This window comes from Nicotiana tomentosiformis, chromosome 11, assembly GCF_000390325.3.
Source record: "Nicotiana tomentosiformis chromosome 11, ASM39032v3, whole genome shotgun sequence".
NCBI classification, from domain to species: Eukaryota; Viridiplantae; Streptophyta; class Magnoliopsida; order Solanales; family Solanaceae; genus Nicotiana; species Nicotiana tomentosiformis.
The window spans coordinates 100,902,091-100,925,840 of NC_090822.1; the positions used below are offsets into that span (position 1 = coordinate 100,902,091).

The 23,750-nt window shown below is 38.8% G+C and overlaps 1 protein-coding gene across 1 annotated transcript; it reads left to right on the plus strand.

The window, feature by feature from the left end:
• The first annotated feature begins 11,683 nt into the window (after positions 1–11,683).
• Positions 11,684–23,674, plus strand: LOC104102602 (protein TPLATE). Its single transcript, XM_009610358.4, has 7 exons — positions 11,684–13,119; positions 13,984–14,580; positions 16,219–16,580; positions 17,052–17,355; positions 18,587–18,709; positions 22,289–22,735; positions 22,949–23,674. The coding sequence occupies exons 1-7, from the start codon at positions 11,992–11,994 to the stop codon at positions 23,468–23,470; spliced, it is 3,483 nt and encodes a 1,160-aa protein (XP_009608653.1). The 5' UTR covers positions 11,684–11,991; the 3' UTR covers positions 23,471–23,674.
• The last annotated feature ends 76 nt before the right edge of the window (positions 23,675–23,750 follow it).

Genomic DNA, 23,750 nt, shown 5'->3' on the forward strand with positions numbered 1-23,750 from the left:
TATGGAATTAATTCCTATAAATTTTGTGGGTTGAATCAAATTAATTGTGGTAGATTCGAGCCGTTCGGGAGTTGATACACGCATAATAGGATTTCTGGAGCATTGTTTAGCTTGCTCGACATTGAATTCAGCTTGTTCGAGGTAAGTAACTCTTCTAATCTTGGAGTTGAGGGTATGAACCCTGAATATATGTATTTTGTGAATTGTTGGGAGGTGACGCACATGCTAGGTGACGGGCGTGTGGGCGTGCACTATAGAAATTGTGACATAATTGTTTCTGTGGAATTTTATAGTTAAATAATCTTGGCATTTTTCATGCGGTTTTATGTGTTAAAGAAATTGAGCTGAAAAGCATATTAAAAATCATGTTGAGGCCATGTGCCAGTATTATTGGGACCCTCAGAGGTCATATTGCTGTGAATTATTGTGTTAAATTGAAAATTCATACTCAGTCATATTCATTTCATTGCATATTATAACTCAGTTTTATGACTCTATTTTGATGCATATAAATGTTTTGGACCGAATGCCATGTTTTACTGAGATGCCCGAGTGGTTTGAGAGGTTTATGACTGAGTGAGGCCGAGGGCCTGATTTATGTTGCATATTTATGGGATCGGGCTGCACGCCGCAGTATGTTGCATATTTTTGGGATCGGGCTGCACGCCGCAGTATGTTTGATATCGACTGAGGGCCTGATTTGTGAGGATGAGTGTGGATCGTGGTTGCCCGCCTGCAGCATATTTATGACTGAGTGAGGCCGAGGGCCTGATTTGTGAGGATGAGTGTGGATCGGGGCTTCCCACCTGCAACATACTTTATTATTATAGCACGTGAGTTATTTGTGCAGCACGTGAGTTGTCTGTGCAGATTATAGCGCTTGGGCTGAAGGAGCCCCTCCGGAGTCTGTGCACACTCCCAGTGAGCGCATGTACCTACTGAGTGCGAGTGCCGAGTGCTGAGTGATTGGGAGGCATGAATGATTGTGAGGTATGCCCGAGTGGCAAGAGTGATTGTGAGGTATGCCCGAGTGGCAAGAGTGATTGTGAGGTATGCTCGAGTGGCACGAGTGACTGTGAGGTTTTACCCGAGACTGTATATGAGTGATGTTCTGCCCGAGGGGCTGTTTATGATTTTATCAATGAGTTGCATTGCATTGGCATGCACACATGACATACATGCATAGAGATGTATTTCCTCGTGTTGTACTGCATCACATCATTCATGATTTCTCACACATTTTTTTGACAGATGGGCATAGTGAAACATTTGTTTTACACGGGTTATCCGGAAGGAAAATAAAATATATTATTTATTATTGAGAATATTTTTGGAGAAATTTATTGTTTTCAAACTATTTATATTATTGGAAACTTCGGCAAATGATTTGGGTTTTCACTGAGGTATTTGAAAGGAAGAACTATAATTTTTTTTTTGAAATCATTATTTGGCTGAGTATTTTATCCCTGAGTTACTTCTGGTATTATTTGCTTTATGTTGTTATGGATTGTTGTGGACTATTGGTTTTGGACCCGACTTGGTGGAAGCTCGTCACTACTTTCTACATACGGCTAGGTTTGTTACTTACTTAGTACATGGGATCGGTTGTACTGATACTTCACTTCTGCATATTGCGTGCAGATGTTGGCTGTTATTGTTGCTGTGCTCGATGGTTGCGGGACTTGAAGATGTACATGCGTTCCTGTTGTAGCTGCCTTTTGCTCAGGGTAGCCTTAGATTTATAAAAGCTCTGTTTATGTATTATTCAAACAGACTATGTATTATTTTATTTCCGCTTTGTATACTCTATTCTTAGAAGCTCATGATTTGTACTACCAGTTCTTGGGGAATGTATAAGGTTAAGATAATTATTTACTTAAATTTCTTTAATAATTGTTATTGGAATTGGATAGTTGAAAGTTGTCTTACCTAGCGGATTGGGTTAGGTGCCATCACGACTAGTTGGATTTTGGGTCGTGACACTAGACCTCAAATCAATCTTCGAAAATATCCTGGCACCATGAAGCTGATCAAATAAGTCATCAATTCTTGGCAACTGATATTTGTTTTTGATTGTGGCCTTGTTCAACTGCCGATAATCTATACACATCCGCATAAAGCCATCTTTCTTCTTTACAAATAATACTGCTGCACCCCAGGGTGAGACTCTGGGTCTAATGAATCCCTGATCAAACAAGTCTTGTAACTGCTCCTTCAATTCCTTCAACTTCGGTGAGGCCATACGGTATGGTGGAAAAGAGATGGGCTGAGTGCCCGGAGCCAAATCAATACAGAAGTCAATATCTCTGTCGGGTGGCATCCCCGGCAAATCTACAGGAAAATACTTCTGGAAATTCACGAACAACTGGTACTGAGTCCATAGAAGGAACATCCGCACTGTGATCGCGAATATAAGCCAAATAGGCTAGACACCCTTTCTCTACCATACTCCCGGGCTTTTATATAAGAAATAACCCTGCTGTCAGAATGACCAGGAGTTCCTTTCCACTCTAACCGAGGTAACCCTGGCATGGCTAGGGTCACTGTCTTGACATGACAATCCAATATAGCATGACAAGGTGACATCCAATCCATACCCAAGATGACATCAAAATCTACCATATCAAGAAGTAGAAGATCCACGCTAGTCTCAAGACTACCAATAGTAACCACACACGAACGATAGACATGATCTACTATGACAGAGTCTCCCACCGGTGTAGATACACACATAAAAACACTTGGAGAATCACAAGGCACAACCAAATATGAAGCAAAATAGGAGGACACATAGGAATAAGTAGATCTTGGATCAAATAGAACTGAAGCATCTCTATGGTAAACTGGAATAATACATGTGATCACAACATCAGATGACTCAGCCTCAGGCCTAGCTGGAAAAGCATAAAATCGGGGCTGAGCCCCACCACTCTGAACAGCGTCTCTAGGACGGCCTCTAACTGGCTGGCCTCCACCTCTAACGGTTTAACCTCCACCTCTAATGGCCTGACCTCCACCTCTAGCTGTATGACCCCTACCTATAGCTGGCTTAGCAGGCGGTGAAGCAACCAGTGCTGAGATGATGGCACGAGAATCCTGTCGAGATCTGTTACTCGCCAACCTAGGGCAATACCTCCTGATGTGACCAATGTTCCCACACTCATAACACCCATCCTGATGTTGTGGCTGCTGAAGCTGAAGCTGACCCAAATAGGCAGGATAACTGCTGTAGTAACTCTGGACTCTAGAGTGGTGGTGCACTGATAGGAGCTGAATGTGCACTGAATGTTGGCTGCCCATAATAAGGCATAATAGGACCGTGACTCCCTGAAGCACCGTGAGATGTATGAAGTTCTGAATGAAACGGTCTGCGAGGATGACCCCTACCAAAACTACCCCTGCCCCCAGATAGGCACCACTAAAACCACCGAACTGACGAGGCCTCTTATCAGACCTCTACCCTCTCTCCTGTGTAAGAACCATCTAGATCCTCCTCGCGACATTAGCAGCTGCCTGAAAAGAAATCTTGCTTCCGGTCTCCTTGGCCATCTGAAGCCTGATAGGGTGAGTGAGTCCCTCAATAAACCTCCTCACATTCTCTCCCTTAGTAGGTAGTAAAAGGAGAGCTTGACGGGCCAAATCCATAAAACGGGACTCATACTGAGTAACAGTCATACTGCCCTGCTGTAGATGCTCAAATTGCTTGTGGTAATCCTCTCTCAGTGTGATAGGAAGGAACTTTAACTGCTCCCAGGTAAGTGCAGGCGATCTAACTGGTCTGGCTAATATATAATCTCTCCACCACCCCTTGGCGGAACCCGTCATCTGAAATACAGCAAAATCAACCCCATTAGTCTCAACTATACCCATGTTCCGCAGCACCTCATGGTAGCGGTCAATATAATCTTGTGGGTCCTCAGGAGGTGTACCACTGAAGTGAACTGGAGAAAGCTTAGTAAACTTATCCAGTCTCAATAAGGCCTCAAAAGACATGGCGGGCCTATCATCGGTCTGTGCAGCAACAACTGGCTGAACTACCCCAACTGGAGGGGCTGCTAGAGCCTGATTTTGGGGAGCCATCTACTCCGGAGCGGGAGTAATGGGAGTTTGTGCTCCTCCCCCAGCATGTGAGACGGCTGATGCCACCGAAAATGTATCATTCTGGGTTATGCCCTCTGTAAGACTTACCAAATAGGCTGGAGCATCCTGAAGTATTGGAGTGGCTATGAATCCTTTCGGGACCTGAACTAGTCCAACTGGTACATTTTGAACCGGAACCTCCTCCTAAAGGTCTACATGAGGTTCTACAACACGTGCAGCTGCTCGAGTTCTGGACTGAGCTCTAACTCGGCCTCTAGCACGACCTCGGCCTCGACCTCTACCCCTGGCCATAGTTGCCACCAGGGGCTCTGGTCCCAATCCATCGGTAGATGTATTACGTGTTCTCACCATTTGCGAGAGAATAAGAGTAGAATGATTCAATCATCGATGATAGAATAAATTCACACGACGGAATAAGAAAGAAGTGATATTATTCCTAAACTTCATAGCTTCTGAGAGATAAGTACAGACATCTCTGTACCGATACTTCAGACTCTACTAATCTTGCTCGTGACTCGTGAGACCTATGTAACCTAGTGCTATGATACCAACTGTCACGACCCGAAATTCCCACTTTCAGACCGTGATGGCGCCTAACATTTCACTTGATAGGCAAGCCAATGTTAGAATAATATTATCCATTTTAAAACAATTTTTAAATTTATTAATATCAAAGAAACAAATGCGGAAGCAAAGTCTGAAATATAGTGAAAACTCCATAATAATAGCGGTGTCTAAATACCATTCCAAAACTGGTGTCACAAGTTGTAACGACCCAGCCGGTTATTTTGAGAATTTAAATCTCATCCGGCGGCATAAGGCCATAAGCAGCTTCGTATTATGTGCCTTGACTTGCGTGCATGGTTGAATTCAATTATCGGGTGATTCGAAGTGATTTGGGACACTTAATCCCTAAAATCGAAGCTTAAGTCTTAGGATTTTGACTGTAGTCGGAACTGTGCGAAGACGACTCCGAAATGGAATTTTATCGGTTCTATTAGCTCCGTTGGGTGATTTTGGACTTAGGGGCATGTCCGGATTGTGTTTTGGAGGTCTGTAGCTCATTTAGGCTTGAAATGGTGGAAGTCGAATATTTGGAGATTTTGACCGGTAGTGAACTTTTTGATATCGGGGTCGGAACACGATTCCGGAAGTTAGAGTAGGTCCAAAATGTTGAATATGACTTGTGTGAAAAATTTGAGATCATTCGGACGTGGTTTGATAGGTTTCGACATCAGTTGTAGGAATTTGAAGTTTCAAGTTCTTTAAGTTTGAATTGGAGGGTGATTCATGATTTTTCGCGTTAGTTGATGTGATTTGAGGGTTCTACTAAGTTCGTATGGTATTTTAGGATTGGTTGGTATGTTTGGTTGAGGTCCTGGGGGCCTCGGGTTAGTTTTGAGTGCTTAACAAATCAAAGGTTGGATTTGAGTTGCTGCTGAAGTCTTCAGGCATCTATCATTTTCGCACATATGGTGGAAAGACCGCAGGTGCATGATCGCACATGCAGGGAGGCAAGCGCAGAAGCGAAAAATGGAGGAGTGCCAGGGGTCGCAGGTGCGAGGTGAATTCCGCATCTGTGATGCCCGCATATGTGTTAGGGTCATCGTAGGTGCGCAAGGTCCGCAGAAGCGGAAGGGATTTCCGCAGGCGTGCACGTGCAGGTGCGGCCCTTTCATCGCAGGTGCGAAGGCATAAGGGGTAAGTGATTTGCGCATATGCGCACTTTTTGGCCGCACAAGCACACCCGCAGGTGCGAGCCCAGGCTCCGCAGGTGCGGAAATACCCGGACAGTGGTTAAAACCGAAGGGCTTTGCGATTTTTGTCATTTTTTGGACTTTGCAACTCGGTTTAGGGCGGATTTTGAGAGCATTTTCGAGATATTTCTTAAGGTAAGTCCCTTGTGCTTATTTTTGATCAATAATCATGCTTCCCCATGTATTTTCCACCTAGTTAGTGTGTATTTAAGGTGAAAATTGGAAGTTGGAGGCTAGGGATTTAGGGAGTTGGATTGTGGATTTGGAGGACCATTTGATGTCGGATTTTAGTAAATTTGATATGGTTAGACTCGTGAGTGAATAGGCTTTCGGATTTTGTGACTTTTACCCGATTCCGAGATGTGGTCCCGTGTCGACCTTTTAGGGCGAATTTCAGAATTTTTGTTAAAATATTAATTTAATTAATTAGATGAGTCTATTATGATTGTAATTATGATATGTAATTAATTTTGGCTAGATTTGGTCCATTCAGAGCCGGATATTCTCGTGGAAAGGGAATTTTTACGGATTGATTGAGCTTGACTCGAGGTAAGTATCTTGCCTAACCTTGTGGGGGGGTGTGGGAGAACTACCCCTTAGGATTTGAGTCATCTATGTTGATTATAGTCTGTGTACGCGAGGTGACGAGTGCGTGCTCGGACTTATTTGTGAAAAGCTGGCCTTTTAGGGTTCTTATGTCCTTATATTCACCGTGTATGATATTGTTTTTGATACGTTTGAATTCCTATTTGCTAGTTTCACCTCTACATGCTTTGATTAGAGATAATTGCTTTAGGATTCACTCTTACTGTCTATTTGACCCTTATTCGACTTAACCAAAGATTTTACCTCTTCTATCGTCGTGCTATATTTTTCATAACTGCTTATATTTAATTGAAATCATTATTTTCTCATCCTATAATTGTTAGTCTTAATTGGAGTTATGATTATCTTTCGCTGCTTATCCTTACTTGAATTTTTGAATATTCCTCATAATTGCTCAACCTCAAAAGGAGTTTAGATAACCTATATCTTAGTTGACTTGCCATTATTTAGAACTATTTGACTCGTGTTGGCTTCTTATTGTTGACTTGAATATTGTGGAACCGTTGCTATATTTTTGTTTTATTTTCCCTTGTTAAGTTGTTCTCCTTGTGCCTAGCATTCTTTACTGTAGTTATTCCTTGTGAATGAGTTCTACCGTTCTTGTGATTTAAATTCTTGAGTTTATTTGCTCTCCGTACTTTGCATTTCTATCATTGTTGCTTTTGTACTCGTGGTGGTGATGTACGAGGTTTCTGTCGTGTTATAGTTGTTATCTCTGTTATTTGCGCTGCATATTTAAATTTGGACTACAAACGTATTCCGGGAGATCCCCAGCACTGCATATTTATTTTGGGACTACGGACGTATTCCGGGAGATCCCCCATCACTGCATATTTAAATTGGGACTACGGACGTATTCCGGGAGATCCCCCCGTACTGTATAATTAATTTGGGACTACAGGATGGTATCCCGTTAGATTTCCCCTGTGGTTATATCTGTGTTCGGAGCTGCTAATCTTCCATGCTTAGGTGTCACAGGGTGACTTATACTCGAAGGATATTACTTGAAAAGTTTATATTTGAAAAGTATTTATCTTGAAGGAAATATATTTGAAGATATTTATTTGAAAGGGTTATACTTGAAAAGTATTTATCTTGAAAGAACTATGTTTGAAGGCTAATTATTTGAAAAGTTTATATTTGAAAGATTTTATCTTGAAAGAACTATGTTGAAAGATATTTATTTGAAGGAAGTATATTTTAAAAATAATTTCTTATTGGAAAGAATTATATTCTAAAGACCTCAATTTAAAAACTTACGGGTGGAAGTTTACACTTGAAGGATTTGACTAATTTATTGGGGTTGTTGGATGAGACCTGATGTGAAAACTATTGCAACTGCTGAGTTACTACTTGCCTTTACTGTATTGTGATTTTTGGATTGGGTTGTGTTTTCGTTCATTCTTCTGTGTCTTATTCTGATGTTCCGCTGTTACTTGATGTTTTCCCTTCCTTATGGCAGTTGCTATGTCGTTAGCCATATCGCGGGGTCCTTAGATAGATATCATGTTCTGTCATCCCTATACTTATTCTTGTTCAGTTTATTAGATCAGTGGGTGTCTTGACTAGTCCTCGTCACTACTTCACCGAGGTTAGTCTTGATACTTACTGGGCACCGATGTGGTGTGCTCATGCTACTCTTCTGCACAATTTATTTTTTGTGCAGACCCAAGTATTTGTTCGTTAGCTAGCTGTGTGGACTGTCACTGCGGAGACTCAAGGTAAACCTGCTGCTGCGTTCGCAGGTTTCGGAGTCACCTTCAAGTTTTTATTTTGCACTGTTTATTCTTATTTCTGGACAGTTGTATTTAGAAGTTTTCTAGCAAACACTTTGTAGAGCTTATGACTTGTACTACCGGTTTTGGGAATTGTAAGAGATTTCTATTTATTTTGTTAGATGTTAATTAAATAATGTTGTTTCAAATAATGTTAGGCTTACCTAGTCCCTAAGACTAGGTGCCATCACGATACCAAATGGAGAAAAATATTGGGTCGTGACACAAGTGCACGAGCTTATAGAATAATACAAATAAAGGTTTGAATAAAATAAAGCTGTCTGGAAACAAACACACAGCTAAAGTAAAGTAGACGGGGACTTTAGAACTGTGGACGCCGTGCAGTTATACCTCAAGTCTCCTCTGGTAGCTGAAATCCGAGCAAGTCTATGGTGCGCCGCTGGGACCAACTCCGAAATATGTACAAGAAGTGCTGAGTGTAGTATCAGTACAACCGACCCCATGTACTGGTAAGTGCTGAGCCTAACCTCGATGAAGTAGTGACGAGGCTAAGGCGGGTCACTTACATTAACTTGTACGCAATATTAATAACAACAACAAATAATAGAATTAAATCAGGCAACTCATTTATAATATTTGAAGTCAACTCAACAGTCATAACCAATTATTATTTCAACCAATTTCCGTTGCAGCATGCAAAACGCTCCCACAATATATTCATTTTCAATCTTCCAATATTTATTTTAATCAAGTATATATACTTTTAAATAAGTCTGTTGCGGCGTGCAATCCGATTCCCCAATATGTTTATTTCAATCAATTCTGTTGCGGCGTGCAACCCGTTCCTCCAATATATTTATTTCAATCAATTATGTTGCGGAGTACAATCCGTTCCAAAAATATATTCATTTCAATCAATTTTGTTGCGGCGTGTAACCCGTTCCTCCAATATATTCATTTCAATCAATTTTGTTGCGGCGCGCATCCCGTTCCTCCAATATATTCATTTCAATCAATTATGTTGCGGCGTGCAACCCGTTACTCCAATATATTCATTTCAATCAATTCAGTTGCGGCGTGCAACCCGTTTCTCTAATATATTCATTTCAATCAATTCTTATAAAAGAAATTACCCCAATAAATGCAACAGTTAATATGAAATTATAAGACAACAAGCATATAATAATTATGATTTAATTATGAAACAAACAATGATAAATAGCAATTTATTATGGAAATCAAGGAGAAAATAGGCAGTTTAATATTTAATATGCTAAATGTCAAATAACAATTAAGACACATAAATCAATTAACATGTAACAATTATTGCAGGAATTCAAGAATTAATATTTGACAAAGAATAGGAGAGAAACAATTATTATAACAATTAATTAGTATTTTAGAATAATTTATGATTTTCAAATAATTATGCAAATAATTAATTTGACGATGTATAGACATTCGTCACCTCGCCTATACGTCGTTTACATGTATTTCACATAACAAATAATTTAAGGGTTCTATTCCCTCAAGTCAAGGTTAATCACGACACTTACCTCACTTTGTAAATTCCAATTAATTAATCGACCACAACTTTTTCTTTTAAATTTATCTCCAAAAGTTTCAAATCTATTCATAAACAATTCAATATACTCAATACAAATCATACGAATTAATTCCATATGAATTTACTATTTTTTCGGATAAAAATCTGAAATTTATTTAAATATTCGACAGTGGGACCCACATATTAAATCTCGAAAAAACTTACGAAATCCGAACACTCATTCCGAGACGAGTCCAACCATATAAAAATTATCCAATTCCGATGTCAAATGGACCTTCAAATCTTAAATTTTTATTTTTGGAAGATTTTATAAAATCTGATTTTTCTTCCATAAATTCACGAATTCATGATTTAAATGAGTATGGAATCATAAAATATAATCAATATAGGATAACGAACACTTACCCTAATATTTTCTTTGAAAATCACCTTACCCGAGTTCAAAAATGAAAAAGGGTTGAAAATGGGACGAATCCCATTTTCTAGAACTTAAGTTATGTTTCTAGAACTTTTACCCTTCGCGAACGCGGTTAGTGCCTCGCGTTCGCGAAGAACAAGTTTCTGCTGACCAATTTTAATCTTCGCGAATGCGAGGGCTACTTCACGAACGCGAAGCTTGCCTGGCTTGGCCTTCGCGAACGGGTAGACAATTTTCCTGACCAACCCCTTTCCCTTCGCGAATGCGAAGCTTCGCACCTCAAGCCTTCGTGAACGCGAAGCACAAAATGTGTCAGTCCCAATTTGCTCTTTGCGAACGTGAGACTCCCCTCGCGAACGCGAAGAAGGAAACCAGAAGCAGGTTTCTGCAGTTTCCTCAAGTCCAAAAATGATCCGTTAGCCACCCGAAACCAACCTGAGCCCTCGAGGCTTCAAACCAAACATGCACCCAAGTCCTAAAATATCATACGAACTTGCTCGTCCGATCAAATCGCCAAACTAACACCTAGAACTACGAATCGGACACCAAATCAAAGAAAATTTTCAAGAAAACTTTAAAACTTATATTTTTACAACCGGCCGTCCGAATCACGTCAAATCAACTCCGTTTCTCACCAAATTCAGCAGACAAGTTATAAATATTATAGTGGACCTATATCGGGAACCGAAACCAAAATATGTATTAATTTTTAAAACAAACTTTTTGCTATTCAGTAAGAAAGTGAAGAGATTTGGCTGCATATTGTAAAACATGAATAGAATAAAGCGTAAATTATAAAAGTGTGCACAATATAGGGGTGCAAAATACAAAGAACTTCAAAATGAGTGTACCACGTCATATTACACGACAACTTGGTTACTCAAAATACTCCTATTAAAAATACAATTATTTCCCTAATTTATGAGTTACAATATTGAAATTTTCAGGAATGTATACAAAGTCAACATAAAAGATATGTGTACAATCACATTATTTACATCAAATAATATCTATATTTTCCTCCGACCTCCACACATTTTTAATGGCTTGTTGCAACTTGCAATAATGTTAGTAATCATGACCTTTCCAACAAAGTTCATCCAGAATACACCGACATGAAGTAATTTAACATGGCAAAAATTTTAATACTTTTCTTCTTCGCATCAACATGTAAACTTATATGAACAAACAAAAGAATCCATCTTCGAACACAATTCGTGAAGATTCATAATATTATTATGTAAGAACAAAATATAATTTATACACATTCGATAAAATATTTGGTGTGTAAAAGAATTTTTGCGATGTGTAATAGAGATTTGATTATAGTTCAAGGATTATGTATTAAGTAGTCTATACGAAAGTTTAGGACTGCCAAGCTTAACTTTAGATATACATATTGAAATTTTAAACCTTTTTTTTTTTTTTTAAAAAAAATAATAAATTTCGGCTATAACTTAAATAAGGGTCCTAAAAACGGCAATATGTACACTTGCCCGTTAAACTGTGTGTAGCAACTAGCAAAACATGATGGTCAAAATCAATTTAGCGAAATAGTCCTTAAATGAACGCCCCGTTAAAACGGTCCCCCGCCCGCCGGTAATCCTCCCTCCGTGATCAACAGACAGAAAAGGCGAGAAAGCTGAATATTCGAATCATTTACAAAACACAGAAACTAACCCATGGCAACTCAGACGTGAGTGGCCTTCCTCCATTTGAGCTCCGAAGCAACCTACTGCTTCAGAGCAAACATACAAAAATCTACTCTTCGCTCCCTTCTATCATTAAAATTAACAACTGCTTCAAATGGACATACTATTCGCTCAGATCCAAGCCGATCTCCGTTCAAATGACGCGCTCCGTCAATCAGGAGCACTTCTCCAAGCTCTCCAACAATCCGCCGCCGGCAGAGACATCTCCGTTCTTGCCAAATCCGCCGTCGAAGAGATCGTCGCATCACCAGCTTCCGCCATTTCGAAAAAACTCGCATTTGACCTAATTCGCTCCACTCGTCTCACCGCTGACCTTTGGGAAATAGTCTGTACCGGAATTCGCAACGATCTCGACTTCCCCGATCCCGACGTTACTGCTGCTGCTGTGTCTATACTTGCTGCTATTCCTTCTTACCGTCTCGGTAAGCTTATTTCTGACTGTAATAAGCAGATCTCTAGCTGTTTTGATTCTACGAGTGATAATCTCCGTTTTGCTATTACTGAAACACTTGGTTGTATCCTTGCACGTGATGATCTGGTTACATTGTGTGAGAATAATATGAATTTGTTGGATAGGGTTTCTAATTGGTGGATTAGGATAGGGCAGAACATGCTTGATAAATCTGATGCTGTTTCAAAAGTAGCGTTTGAGTCTGTAGGGAGATTGTTTCAGGAGTTTGAGTCGAAAAGGATGAGTCGTTTGGCTGGTGATAAGCTTGTGGATAGTGAAAACTCTGTTGCTATTAGGTCTAATTGGGTTTCTTCTATGGTTGAATTTGTTTGGAGGAGGAGGAATGCGTTAATGGCGCGGTCGTTGGTTCTCCCAATAGAGAACTTTCGAGCTACGGTTTGTCCGCTTGTGTATGCTGTGAAGGCGGTAGCTTCGGGTTCGATAGAGGTGATCAAGAAGCTATCGAGGTCTTCCAAGAGTGGGAATGCTAGTTCGTTAGAGACTGTGAGTGCGGAAAGGTTTGTGGGTGTATCTGATGTTGTTTCACATTTGGCACCTTTTTTGGCGTCGTCTTTGGATCCATCCTTGATATTTGAGGTGGGAATTAACATGTTATACTTGGCTGATGTTCCTGGAGGGAAACCCGAGTGGGCATCCACTTCCATCATTGCTATTCTCACTCTTTGGGATAGGCAAGAGTTTTCTTCTGCAAGGGAGAGTATTGTAAGAGCTGTTGTCACCAATTTGCATCTTCTTGATCTCAGCATGCAGGTTGGTGTATCTGTTGCCTTCTTTTTTCCTCTTTTGAAGACAAATAGGAATTGTTGATTTGGCTTATTAACTACTGACCCTGTATGATGATAATCTCTGAAACTGATAGTAGATTCTGAGCACATCATTTCACTGTTCGGTTGCTGTTACTGAAATTGTGTCACATTCAAGTATTACATTAATTATTTATCCAAATAAATAAGTATAACATTAACCGTTGAAAGGGATAACTGGGTTTCCTGATGCAAGCTACTATAATCACTTCTCCATGCCTCAGTTCTGCATTATGCTAATGTTTGCTGCGAGTTGTTTAGCAATCTAGCATGTGTATATTACTGTGCAAATAGATTATGCTCTTCATTTGAAGTTTCCTTCTCGAGAATTCTATATATCAATATGAGTTGACTACTTGCAAATGGTTTCATTTCAATCCTGTGGGTAGAAATCTCTTCGTTTGCTTTGCTTCTTTCTTTTTTCATTTGTCCTTAGGTTAGTACAATCTACCTTCATTCTTGTGTCTTTTCTGAATTCAGTGCACATGCTTTAGAGATCATTGTTGGCTTTTTTTTTTTTGCTTGTTAATTTGATTTCAAAAGAAAAAAGAGAAACATGTTTCACCCTTGGACTTCTAGCCGGTTCGACATGTTTGTAGAAATATTGTTCAATTTCCATCTTCCTTCACCTCTATGATCTTGGTGTATCAGAGTTGGATCTTTTAGTGATACAATCGTGCATTTGGTTGAGAATTATACTGATTCGACTATGAAGGAGAAGTGATATACTTCCAATTTTCATGATGGCCTTGTCAATTCTTCATTCAGTCATTGTCTAGAGAACACCTATTAATTAATTTACTTTCTGCAGGTTTCTTTATTTAAAAAGTTGCTTCTTATGGTGAGAAACCTGAGAGCAGAGTCAGATCGCATGCATGCTTTAGCATGCATCTGTCGAACTGCTCTGTGTGTTGATCTTTTTGCAAAAGAGAGTGTTAGAAGGGGGCAAAAACCTGTTCCAGGAACTGATATTGCTTCACTTTTTGAGAATGCAAGAATAAAAGAGGACCTCCATAGTGTAACTAGTAAAAGCTTGTTTAGAGAAGAACTAGTTGCAATGCTGGTTGAGAGCTGCTTTCAGTTATCATTACCACTTCCTGAACAAAAGAATTCAGGTATGGAAAGCAGAGTTATTGGAGCGTTAGCCTATGGAACTGGTTATGGTGCGTTAAATTGGACAGAACCGGCTTTGGAAGTGGTGGAAGTTTGTAGACCATGTGTCAAATGGGATTGCGAAGGTCGAACATATGCTATTGATTGCTATCTGAAGTTGCTTGTCAGGCTTTGTCACATTTATGATACAAGAGGGGGTGTGAAAAGAGTCAAAGACGGGGCTTCTCAGGACCAGATTCTGAATGAAACGAGGTTGCAGAATTTGCAAAGAGAGCTTGTCAGAGATCTACGCGAGGTTGGTAGAGCTTTAATAGTTACTTAATGCCATGTGTAAGATGCATTTTATCATTTGCGCTTGTTCTATGCCACAAAATTGTATGTTGTAACATTAATTGCCTTGTATTATTTTCCCAACATAGCCGAAGTTACTCAAGTTGCCTAAGGATTATGTTGTGTTCACACATACTGAGCAAGTCTTTACATATGTTCTTGTCTTGTTGATCCTACCTTAGGTGTTAGTCTTTCTAAAATTACACGCGAAATTTTCATCTCTGATATTGGATAGTTTTGGATAATTGTAGCTCAATATTTTTCTTAGCTTTTTCAATTGATAATTTATTTTATTTTTTATAAAAAAACCTGTGCTATGATGAAATTGAGCTGCATTGGAGTCGGTTCATCAGCGTGTCATCAATTAAAGAAACTCTATACCTTTTCCGACTGTATCCCCCTTCCTCCTAGATAAAACTGAACTGAAGGAAAGAGAAGTAAACCTATATAACCTGAAGTTATTATTGATGCTTTTCTTCTGCTTTTATGTTTATTTATTTATTTATTTATTCATTTTATGTTTTTTCTGCAGCAGGCTCACCTTTTGTCATGTTCCAATCAAGTCAATTCCCCAAATGGTCATCCAAGTTATAGGAATAACTTACTAAATTACTTTTGAATTTTTTTGGAGAACAAAGTCATCAAACTTTGCCCATATCTCCAACAAAATAAAATAAGCCGGAAAGTTTAATTCTCTCACCGGAAGTTTACAGTGCTTCCCATTTTTTAACATGAGACCCATTAACCCCATTCTAAATTATAAGACCCATTTTACCCATTTCAAATGGGTCTTTCATAAAACAAATGAGGTACATGTATTAAGGGACTTACTATACAAGCGTGCAATTAAGAAGATTTTTTATTTAAGAGATTCTCTTTGACTGGAAATAAGAAAGAGGTATAGTAAAAAAGAGACAATCATCTGAAGTGCATAATTATTATGCACATCTAAAATACAATAAAATTTTATTGTTACATTGGCTTTTAAACAAAGAAGCAAATTAAGCTTGCTAGTAAACACCCTCCAAATTCAGCGACACGCACTATATATTGAGGGCCAAGACAAGCTATATATGAAGAGTAGTTTCAGAGATAACTGCTAAAATAATAAAGTTGCAGAATATATTGCAACTTCAACGTAAACAAGACGAGCATAAATAGCAAAAAGTATTGACATTCCATTCCAGTAACTGCTAAAACATTGCTTATTAGACAACACTAGCAGACCGTAAAAGTTGATATAAAATATATACCAACACCAGTTTTAGCAAAAGAAGACACAAATATTGTATCTAAAGATGTGCTCCACATAACCAACTTTCAGTGCATATGTTTAATGGGTCTTATGTTAAAAAATGGAAAGTCAACCGTAAACTTTCAGTGAGAGAATTAGACTTTTCAGCTTGTTTTATTTTGTTGGAGATATGGGCAAAGTTTGATGACTTTGATGTCCAAAAAAATTCAAAAGTTACTTTAGCGAGTGATTTCTGCAACTTGAATGACCGTTTTGAGGATTTGACTCTGCTAAAATCTTTTGTACTTTGTACTTTGCTAACCAGGTAACATACTGTTTCTTAATTTGTCTGAAACTTACATCTTGCAGGTGAACACACCTAGAGTATGTACTCGGCTTATATGGGCTATCTCAGAGCATATTGATCTTGAAGGTTTGGATCCACTTTTGGCTGATGATCCAGAAGATCCCCTGAATATAATTATATCAAATATACACAAAGTTCTCTTCAACATAGATTCATCTGCCAGCACCACAAATCGCCTTCAGGATGTTCAAGCAGTTCTTCTGTGTGCTCAGAGGTTGGGATCACGTAATGCCCGGGCAGGGCAATTGCTAATAAAAGAACTTGAAGAATTTAGGAGCAATGCATTAGCTGATTCAGTGAACAAACATCAGTGTCGGTTAATACTGCAGCGGATCAAATATGTCTCCAACCATTCGGAAAGCAAGTGAGTAGAACGTCATTCTTTCCTCTTAAATGGTAATGTAGCTCACATGATGCCCAGAACTGATTACCCTGTAAAATGCCTGAGATGAACGGAGAACTCTTCATTGAAACTCAAACTCCTCCAAAGCCATTTGGTCTCTAGATTTGCTCTTCATTGAAACTCAAACTCCTCCAAAGCCATTTGGTCTCTAGATTGCTGTTCAGAATCGCTCATCCGTTTTGGTGATATAATGTGAGAGTTAACCTGAAAGGATTATTGTAGTTTATTTTATTAACTTCCGCAGATGGTATCCTCTCTGCTCCTCCAGGGGGAAGGTTTTGTGTTTAAATTAGCTTGATCTGTGTAAGCAAATGAGGGGTTTTAGTTGGTTGTAGCCTTGTAGGATATAATTTATCTGAAAAGTTTAACTTTATTAGCAAACCTGTGAAACATTGTTGGATGATATGTCTGTTTTCTTTTCTCTTCTCCAAGGTGGGCTGCTGTTGGTGAAGCAAGAGGAGATTATCCATTTAGCCATCACAAGTTAACTGTTCAGTTTTATGAAGCAGCTGCTGCTCAGGACCGAAAGCTGGAAGGATTGGTTCACAAGGCTATTTTAGAGCTTTGGAGGCCTGATCCTAGTGAGCTAGCCCTATTGCTGGCTAAACGAGTCGACTCAACTTTACTCAAGGTTCCTCCAAGTGCATATGCTTTGACTGGCAGCAGTGATCCTTGCTATGTTGAAGCATATCATTTAACTGATCCAAGTGATGGAAGGATTACTCTGCACTTAAAGGTCAAGATCTCTACTTCTCTTTATTGTTATAGTTGATCTTTGTTTCTTTGATGCTCTGCATCTTTGTAATCATGAAGAAAAAATCTCTGGCCGTTAAGGCACGTCATCAACATATCTTATTATAGCTTTGTTGTCTAAAATCACACATTGGTTAAGTGTATGGGCTATTATCTTTTTCATATGGTTTTGGACAATTCATACTGTTTGAGCTAGCTTTTGTTATGAGTTAAGCCCAAAATCCATTTTCTTAACGTGGTATCAGAGTCGAATCCACCGTGTTATTCTGCTATTCATTGTCGGGCGACTCATGTTATGTTATTCTGTGCTCTATATCTCGAGCCCTGGTTGTGCAGGAGATGTTAAAATCGCACACCAGTCAAATGTAGGGCTGTAATCTCCTCATGCGGTTTTGAATAATTCTCACCACTTGAACTAGTTTTTGGGATTGAGTTAGGCCAAAGGTCCACTTCCTTAACTAGCTTAATGTTTTTTTATACAAAATTGGCTGCAACAGTACCAATGAGAATATGTCTTCACTGAATCCTCTTTTGCTTGTGTAATCATAGTGGTCTGGTATTAATTTTTAGGAGTGGCAGCAATCCTATTAAAATACTCTCGATTTTCTTTTCTAAAGAGTGCAAGCATGTGTTTGGACGGAAAACCGGTTGCGAGATTTTTTCTAAACAACTTGTTTAGTGTTCTGCAAAATTTTTTGAGTCTTATGGCACACAATGTATGAAAAACTAGCATATTCCGTTATTTTTAATCTTGTTACTGGTACCATTTCTGAAACACGTAGAAACTTTTCAGGACATCTAAAAACTTTTCAACTTTTCTCTATTTAAAAGTTCTGCAAATGGTGTTTAATGTGTTCATGCGAACGAAAACTCTTATGTACATAAGCCCACATGCAGAAATACCGGATTTCTATGTGTTGCCAAAGCATGGTGTTAAAGTTACATTTCTTCAGCTTTTAGCATAAAATTAGTTTTGGATCTATCAGGTTGTAAAATTTGGTTAAATACAAAATTGTTAAAGGAGATTAAATAATGAGAGCATAGTGTATCATAATGGGCCATGAGCCGACCTGTTAGTTATGCGTTAATAATGTATTTTGATGAAATATGGGTTGCATTTTCTGAGTGGAACTATTGCTCAGGTGAATCACTATTTATTCGTAATTCTCGGAAAACTAAGAGGCAGCATCTGCTGACATTCATAATTTTTGCAGGTTCTAAATTTGACTGAGATAGAACTTAATAGGGTGGATTTACGAGTTGGACTTTCTGGTGGATTATATTTCATGGATGGATCTCCTCAAGCAGTACGCCAGCTGCGTAATCTTAATTCACAGGTTAGACCTTGTCCTGAGACCGTCATGCTTATTTATCAAGTTCAGTTTCCTCCCTCATGGGTGCGTTTCTCCTGCCGATAAAAGGCAAAACTACTTTGCTCATTGAACATGTTATTATTTCTGTCCCCCTTCTAGATGCATCTTCTCTTCTGGCTTCTGTGTCATGACTATGGTTACTGTCAAGTGCTTACCCCATCAAATAGGTATGGTTGTTCCTTGAGCCGACATTAGTAGCAGTAGCAGCTAATTGATATTTTAGAGGTATTAACATCATTTTTATCGAAAACTGCTTCAACCTCAAGATACCATGACTACAAAATACTATTGAATGATTTACATTATTACTGTGTCAACTGGTGAAAATTACTTACCCGTATATTAACTTGTTGAAAACAAAGAAAAAGACATAGTGAAGAAGTGGTAACTAAAAGACTGCAACTGCATAATAAAAGCCTTTTGATGATGTGGCATGGTAATACATCAGCAACGTTGACACCTACTGGAGGAAGGTGTTAAATGCTAAACATGGAGGCAAAATCAGTGATGCACTAGCGCGGTGTCCTTCCCGTATGGTTTGGGACCCTGGAAGCACATACACGAAGCTATTGGAGACTTCAAAAATAATACCTGCTTTGAAGTGGGTAATGGAGAGAAGATAAGGTTCTGGCATGACTTACTGGATTGGACACAATATACTGAAAGTGGTGTTTCCAGTCTTATTCCTGTTTTTCTCTTACCTAAAGCTACTATTGCACATGTAGAAGCTGGAACATTGTCTTCAGGAGAAACTGCCCAGACTAGAAGCTAGAAAGTCTCTTGGCTGTAATGAGAAAGTTGGACCAGGTGATTGCGGACATGCTGGAAGAGGACAGATTGATATGAGGCATAGATAGCAAAGGCATTTCCACAGTACGGCATGCTAACATGTCCGCTTAGATCCAATATCTGGAAGTTAATCTTGAGAACCAAAGACTCAACAGAAATTACACGTGCCTTAGTTGGGTAATGTTGCATAAGGCTTGCCTCACTTGAGTTAAATTTAAGAGAAAGCTCTTTGTTTTCCTGCATATATGCTATCTTTGTAATGCTGAATGCAGATAGGGAAGATGCCCACCACCTCTTCCTGCTTGTTGCAAGGGATAGTTGGAACATGTACTAGAATACTTCATAAAAAAAAAACATGTACTAGAATCTTTTTGCCGTGCACCATAAAGGAAGCTTATATCAGTTGGGATCATTGGAGGATGGAGAAACTATCTAGGAGTTACGGCAAAGTATCCCTAGGTTGCATATTTTGGATGTTATGGAGACAAAGTAGTCTGAGGTTTTGAGGGGGTCTCAACTCCCATGCCTTCCCTAGGCGCAAGATATCTTGTGAACTTATTTTGCTGGTCTAATTTTTCTTAATACTGTAAGTGACATAAATCGGTTTGTGGATTTTGTTAGCTCCTTATGTTTTGTTTAGGTTATTCAACATCTTGATTCTTAGTATATGTATATATACACACACACACACACACACACACACACACACACACACACACACACACACTCTCTTCACCAAGAAAGTAAAGAAGTGAAGACAGTGTTGCATTGCAGTTTAGTGACAATGACCTAAATAGTAATATGTAGAAGCCTAGAAGGATGACAAGAAGATAATCTAGGATACACTATTGGAATTTCCCCAAGTAAGGTTGCTAAGGTGCAGGTGGAATGCCAGAGGAAGGAGTGAAGACAGTGCTGCATTGTAGTGTAGTGACAGTGACCTGAATAATAATGCGTAGAAGGATGACAAGAAGAAAAATCTAGGACACTCTTGGAATTCCCTGAGTAAGGTTACTACAGTGCAGGTGGAACGCAGGAGGTAGGAGTGTTCATGTTAGGCTCTTAGTTTCTTAGAGGAAAACTAAAGGAAGTACTGAATAGAGGTTGAGTATCATACCATTGGAATTCTTGACAAAAATTGAAAGCAAAAGGATCAGCACTAATAATGATTAACAGTTCTTGAACTCTTGGATCTTGAGTAACTGACTGAAAAAACTCTTGGGCCTTGTATTTGAAACAGATACAATGTGCTGGGACTGACCGATATTAAAAGTTAGTTATGGTGCACCAGGGGAACTCAAAATTTCATTCTAATTCGTAACGCTTGATGACTTGATTGGAGCCTTAGTCCTTCTGCTGTTAATTTTCTCAGAGTGCTACTTTGGCAACATTAAGTGCCTAAATTAGATCATGAATCAAATGATTTAGTAGGATAACTACTCTATGCAACAATGGTTTTAAAAGACAACTAATTTTTTTTTCTAATCGTTTAAGTTTTTAGATGAGTTGGTATAATGTGATAAGAAACAGAGAGAAGTCCTGTAGTTGTGTCTTATTTATACTAACCAATAAAATGTTTTTACATGCTTTGTCAAGAATCAGGCCTGCACATTAGGGGGTGCTTTTTATGCTTAAAATAAATATTTATCTAATTTCTATCTCTGATAGTTAAATTTTTTAGAAGATATCAGAGTGAGTATATGTCATTCACTTGAGTCATGCTGTCTTATCTAAAAGTTTAAATTATTGGAGGGAGATAGCTCCATTTACTTGTTTTAGATTGCAACAAACCCTTTCTTGTTGGCTTGATTCTTTTTTCTTGGGCTAACCACATGGAAATATTAGATCTCTCAGTGGTGCTGGGACATGAATCTAGGGAATCTAACTACTCAGCTACTATATTGTATTGTGTGTACCATATCATTTCGCAATTTAAACGGTTAGGGGGTGGCAATGTTATTTACTTAATTATATTTTCACCATGCCTCATCACAATGTGGACTGATCTCGTCTCCTAAATTTTTTTGGACAACCCAAGAGATCTACATGCTCTAGTACCAAGTGTATTGAACTGTTGGAAAAAAATTATGTCTATTTAACAGTTTTATTTTAGGTTGCTACAAATGAGCATGGTATAGTGACAGTTCTTCATTGATTAAATTGACACACTGAGATATTAGTCAAGGTTTGTGAATCTCTTTGTTGTTTTTCTGAGTTTTCTAATCTCATTTCTTGAATTACCATGTTCGCCACTTTCCAAAATAGAAAAATGTAACTCTTATTTTCAGATGCTATCTAAATACAATTAGAGGCCTAAGATTGCGCCTTGCGTATTTAGTGTGGTTACACATCTTTGCTTTAGCTTGACATTTGAGAAGAAAAAGACATATTGATGGATAGATATTCATTTAATTGTTTCATGTATTTCAATTTTATTTCCCATATGGAAAATGTGGTAGACACTTGTGATTGGTTGTTCCAGGGTTTCAGACCAAACATCGTCTTTTTTTAAGGCTGTTCCCTATCTTCGACTGGATAAAAGAAGGGGGGGTAGGGAAAGGGGTTTTCTGATTAACCTGAAACCTTTTATGCTAATTTCATTTGGCTTGAAAACGTTGCTCGATATTGATTAACCTTTTCGTCACATTTTTCATTATCCTTGTAAATTGACTGTTGGACCCTAATGCTCATTGGTGGTACTCTATACGTTGATAGTTTCTGTTTCATAAATTGACTGGACTTGCATGAATCCAGGAACCAGTGCTGAGCAGTGTAACTGTGGGCGTTTCCCATTTTGAGCGTTGTGACCTTTGGGTTCAAGTACTTTACTACCCCTTTTATGGTTCTGGTCCTGCCGATTATGAAGACTCTGAAGAGGATCCACAAGTTATGAGACAAAAGAAAAGCCTGAGACCTGAATTAGGGGAACCCGTCATTTTGAGATGTCAGCCATACAAAATTCCTCTGACCGAGCTTCTTTTGCCACATAAAATTTCACCAGTTGAATATTTTCGTCTGTGGCCTAGTTTGCCTGCTATAGTTGAGTGTACTGGTACATATACATATGAAGGAAGCGGTTTCATGGCTACTGCTGCTCAGCAATATGGGGAGTCTCCATTTCTGAGTGGCCTGAAATCTCTGTCTTCCAAACCTTTCCACCGAGTTTGCTCACACATCATCCGGACAGTTGCTGGATTTGAGGTTAGTAACTTTGTTTTAAAGGGTTCTTGTTTTTTGATTTTCTTTGGAAATATTTTACTATGTTGGATTTAGAAGCCACTTTTAAGTTTTTCAGGCACTTCTAATTGGGCATTTTACGTATGAAGATTGACCTTTCCTTTCTGCTTGGATTTATGTTCAAATTCAATGAATCCTATTTTCTCTTTATCTCATTTCCCGCTTGGTATTGAGCAGCTCTGTTTTGCTGCTAAAACCTGGTATGGAGGGTTTTTGGGCATGATGGTTTTTGGTGCAAGCGAAGTGAGCAGAAATGTGGATCTTGGCGATGAGACGACCACAATGATGTGCAAATTTGTGATCCGAGCATCAGATGAATCCATTACCAAGGAGATTGCTTCAGATTTTCAGGGTTGGTTGGATGACCTAACTGATGGTGGTGTTGAGTACATGCCTGAAGATGAAGTAAAGGTGGCTGCTGCTGAAAAGCTAAAGATTTCAATGGAACGGATAGCGTTACTAAAGGCGGCAAGACCTCGCCCGAAGTCTCCAAAATCGGATGATGAAGAAGAGGAGGAAGACGAGGATGATGAGAACCAAAAGAAAGAAGACATGATTAACGTTGAAGATGGTAAAACTAAGGGGCCAACTACTTTATTTAAGTTGACGGCAGAAGAGGTTGAGCATCGGGCGCTTCAAGCAGCTGTAATTCAGGAATGGCATATGCTCTGTAAAGATAGGGATGCCAAAGTAAATTGATTTTGCATACGTTCTTTGCCATTTTTTTGTTTTGATAATTTGATTTAGGTAGTTGGTTGAGATGAGTTCTAAGTTTGTTTTCTGTAATTCTAATTTGTTTCTTTTGTCCCAGTTTTGTAATTTTTCTGTATCTTTTTGAAGCACTCTGAGGCTGTAAATTAAGAAGGCCTGACGCCTTATACCATCTTGTACCTTTTTACTTTCTCTTCTCTGTCGTGTACATTCTATTACCATCCTTTTTTACTTTTGGAAACTTAATAACTATCAATTTGTGTCTGAA

Coding starts and splice junctions, on each gene's coding strand:
- LOC104102602 (XM_009610358.4), top strand. CDS start 11,992: ATGGACATACTATTCGCTCAGATCCAAGCCGATCTCCGTTCAAATGAC. Junction 18,710..22,288: donor TGCGTAATCTTAATTCACAG/GTTAGACCTTGT, acceptor GCATGAATCCAG/GAACCAGTGCTGAGCAGTGT. Junction 22,736..22,948: donor GGACAGTTGCTGGATTTGAG/GTTAGTAACTTT, acceptor GGTATTGAGCAG/CTCTGTTTTGCTGCTAAAAC.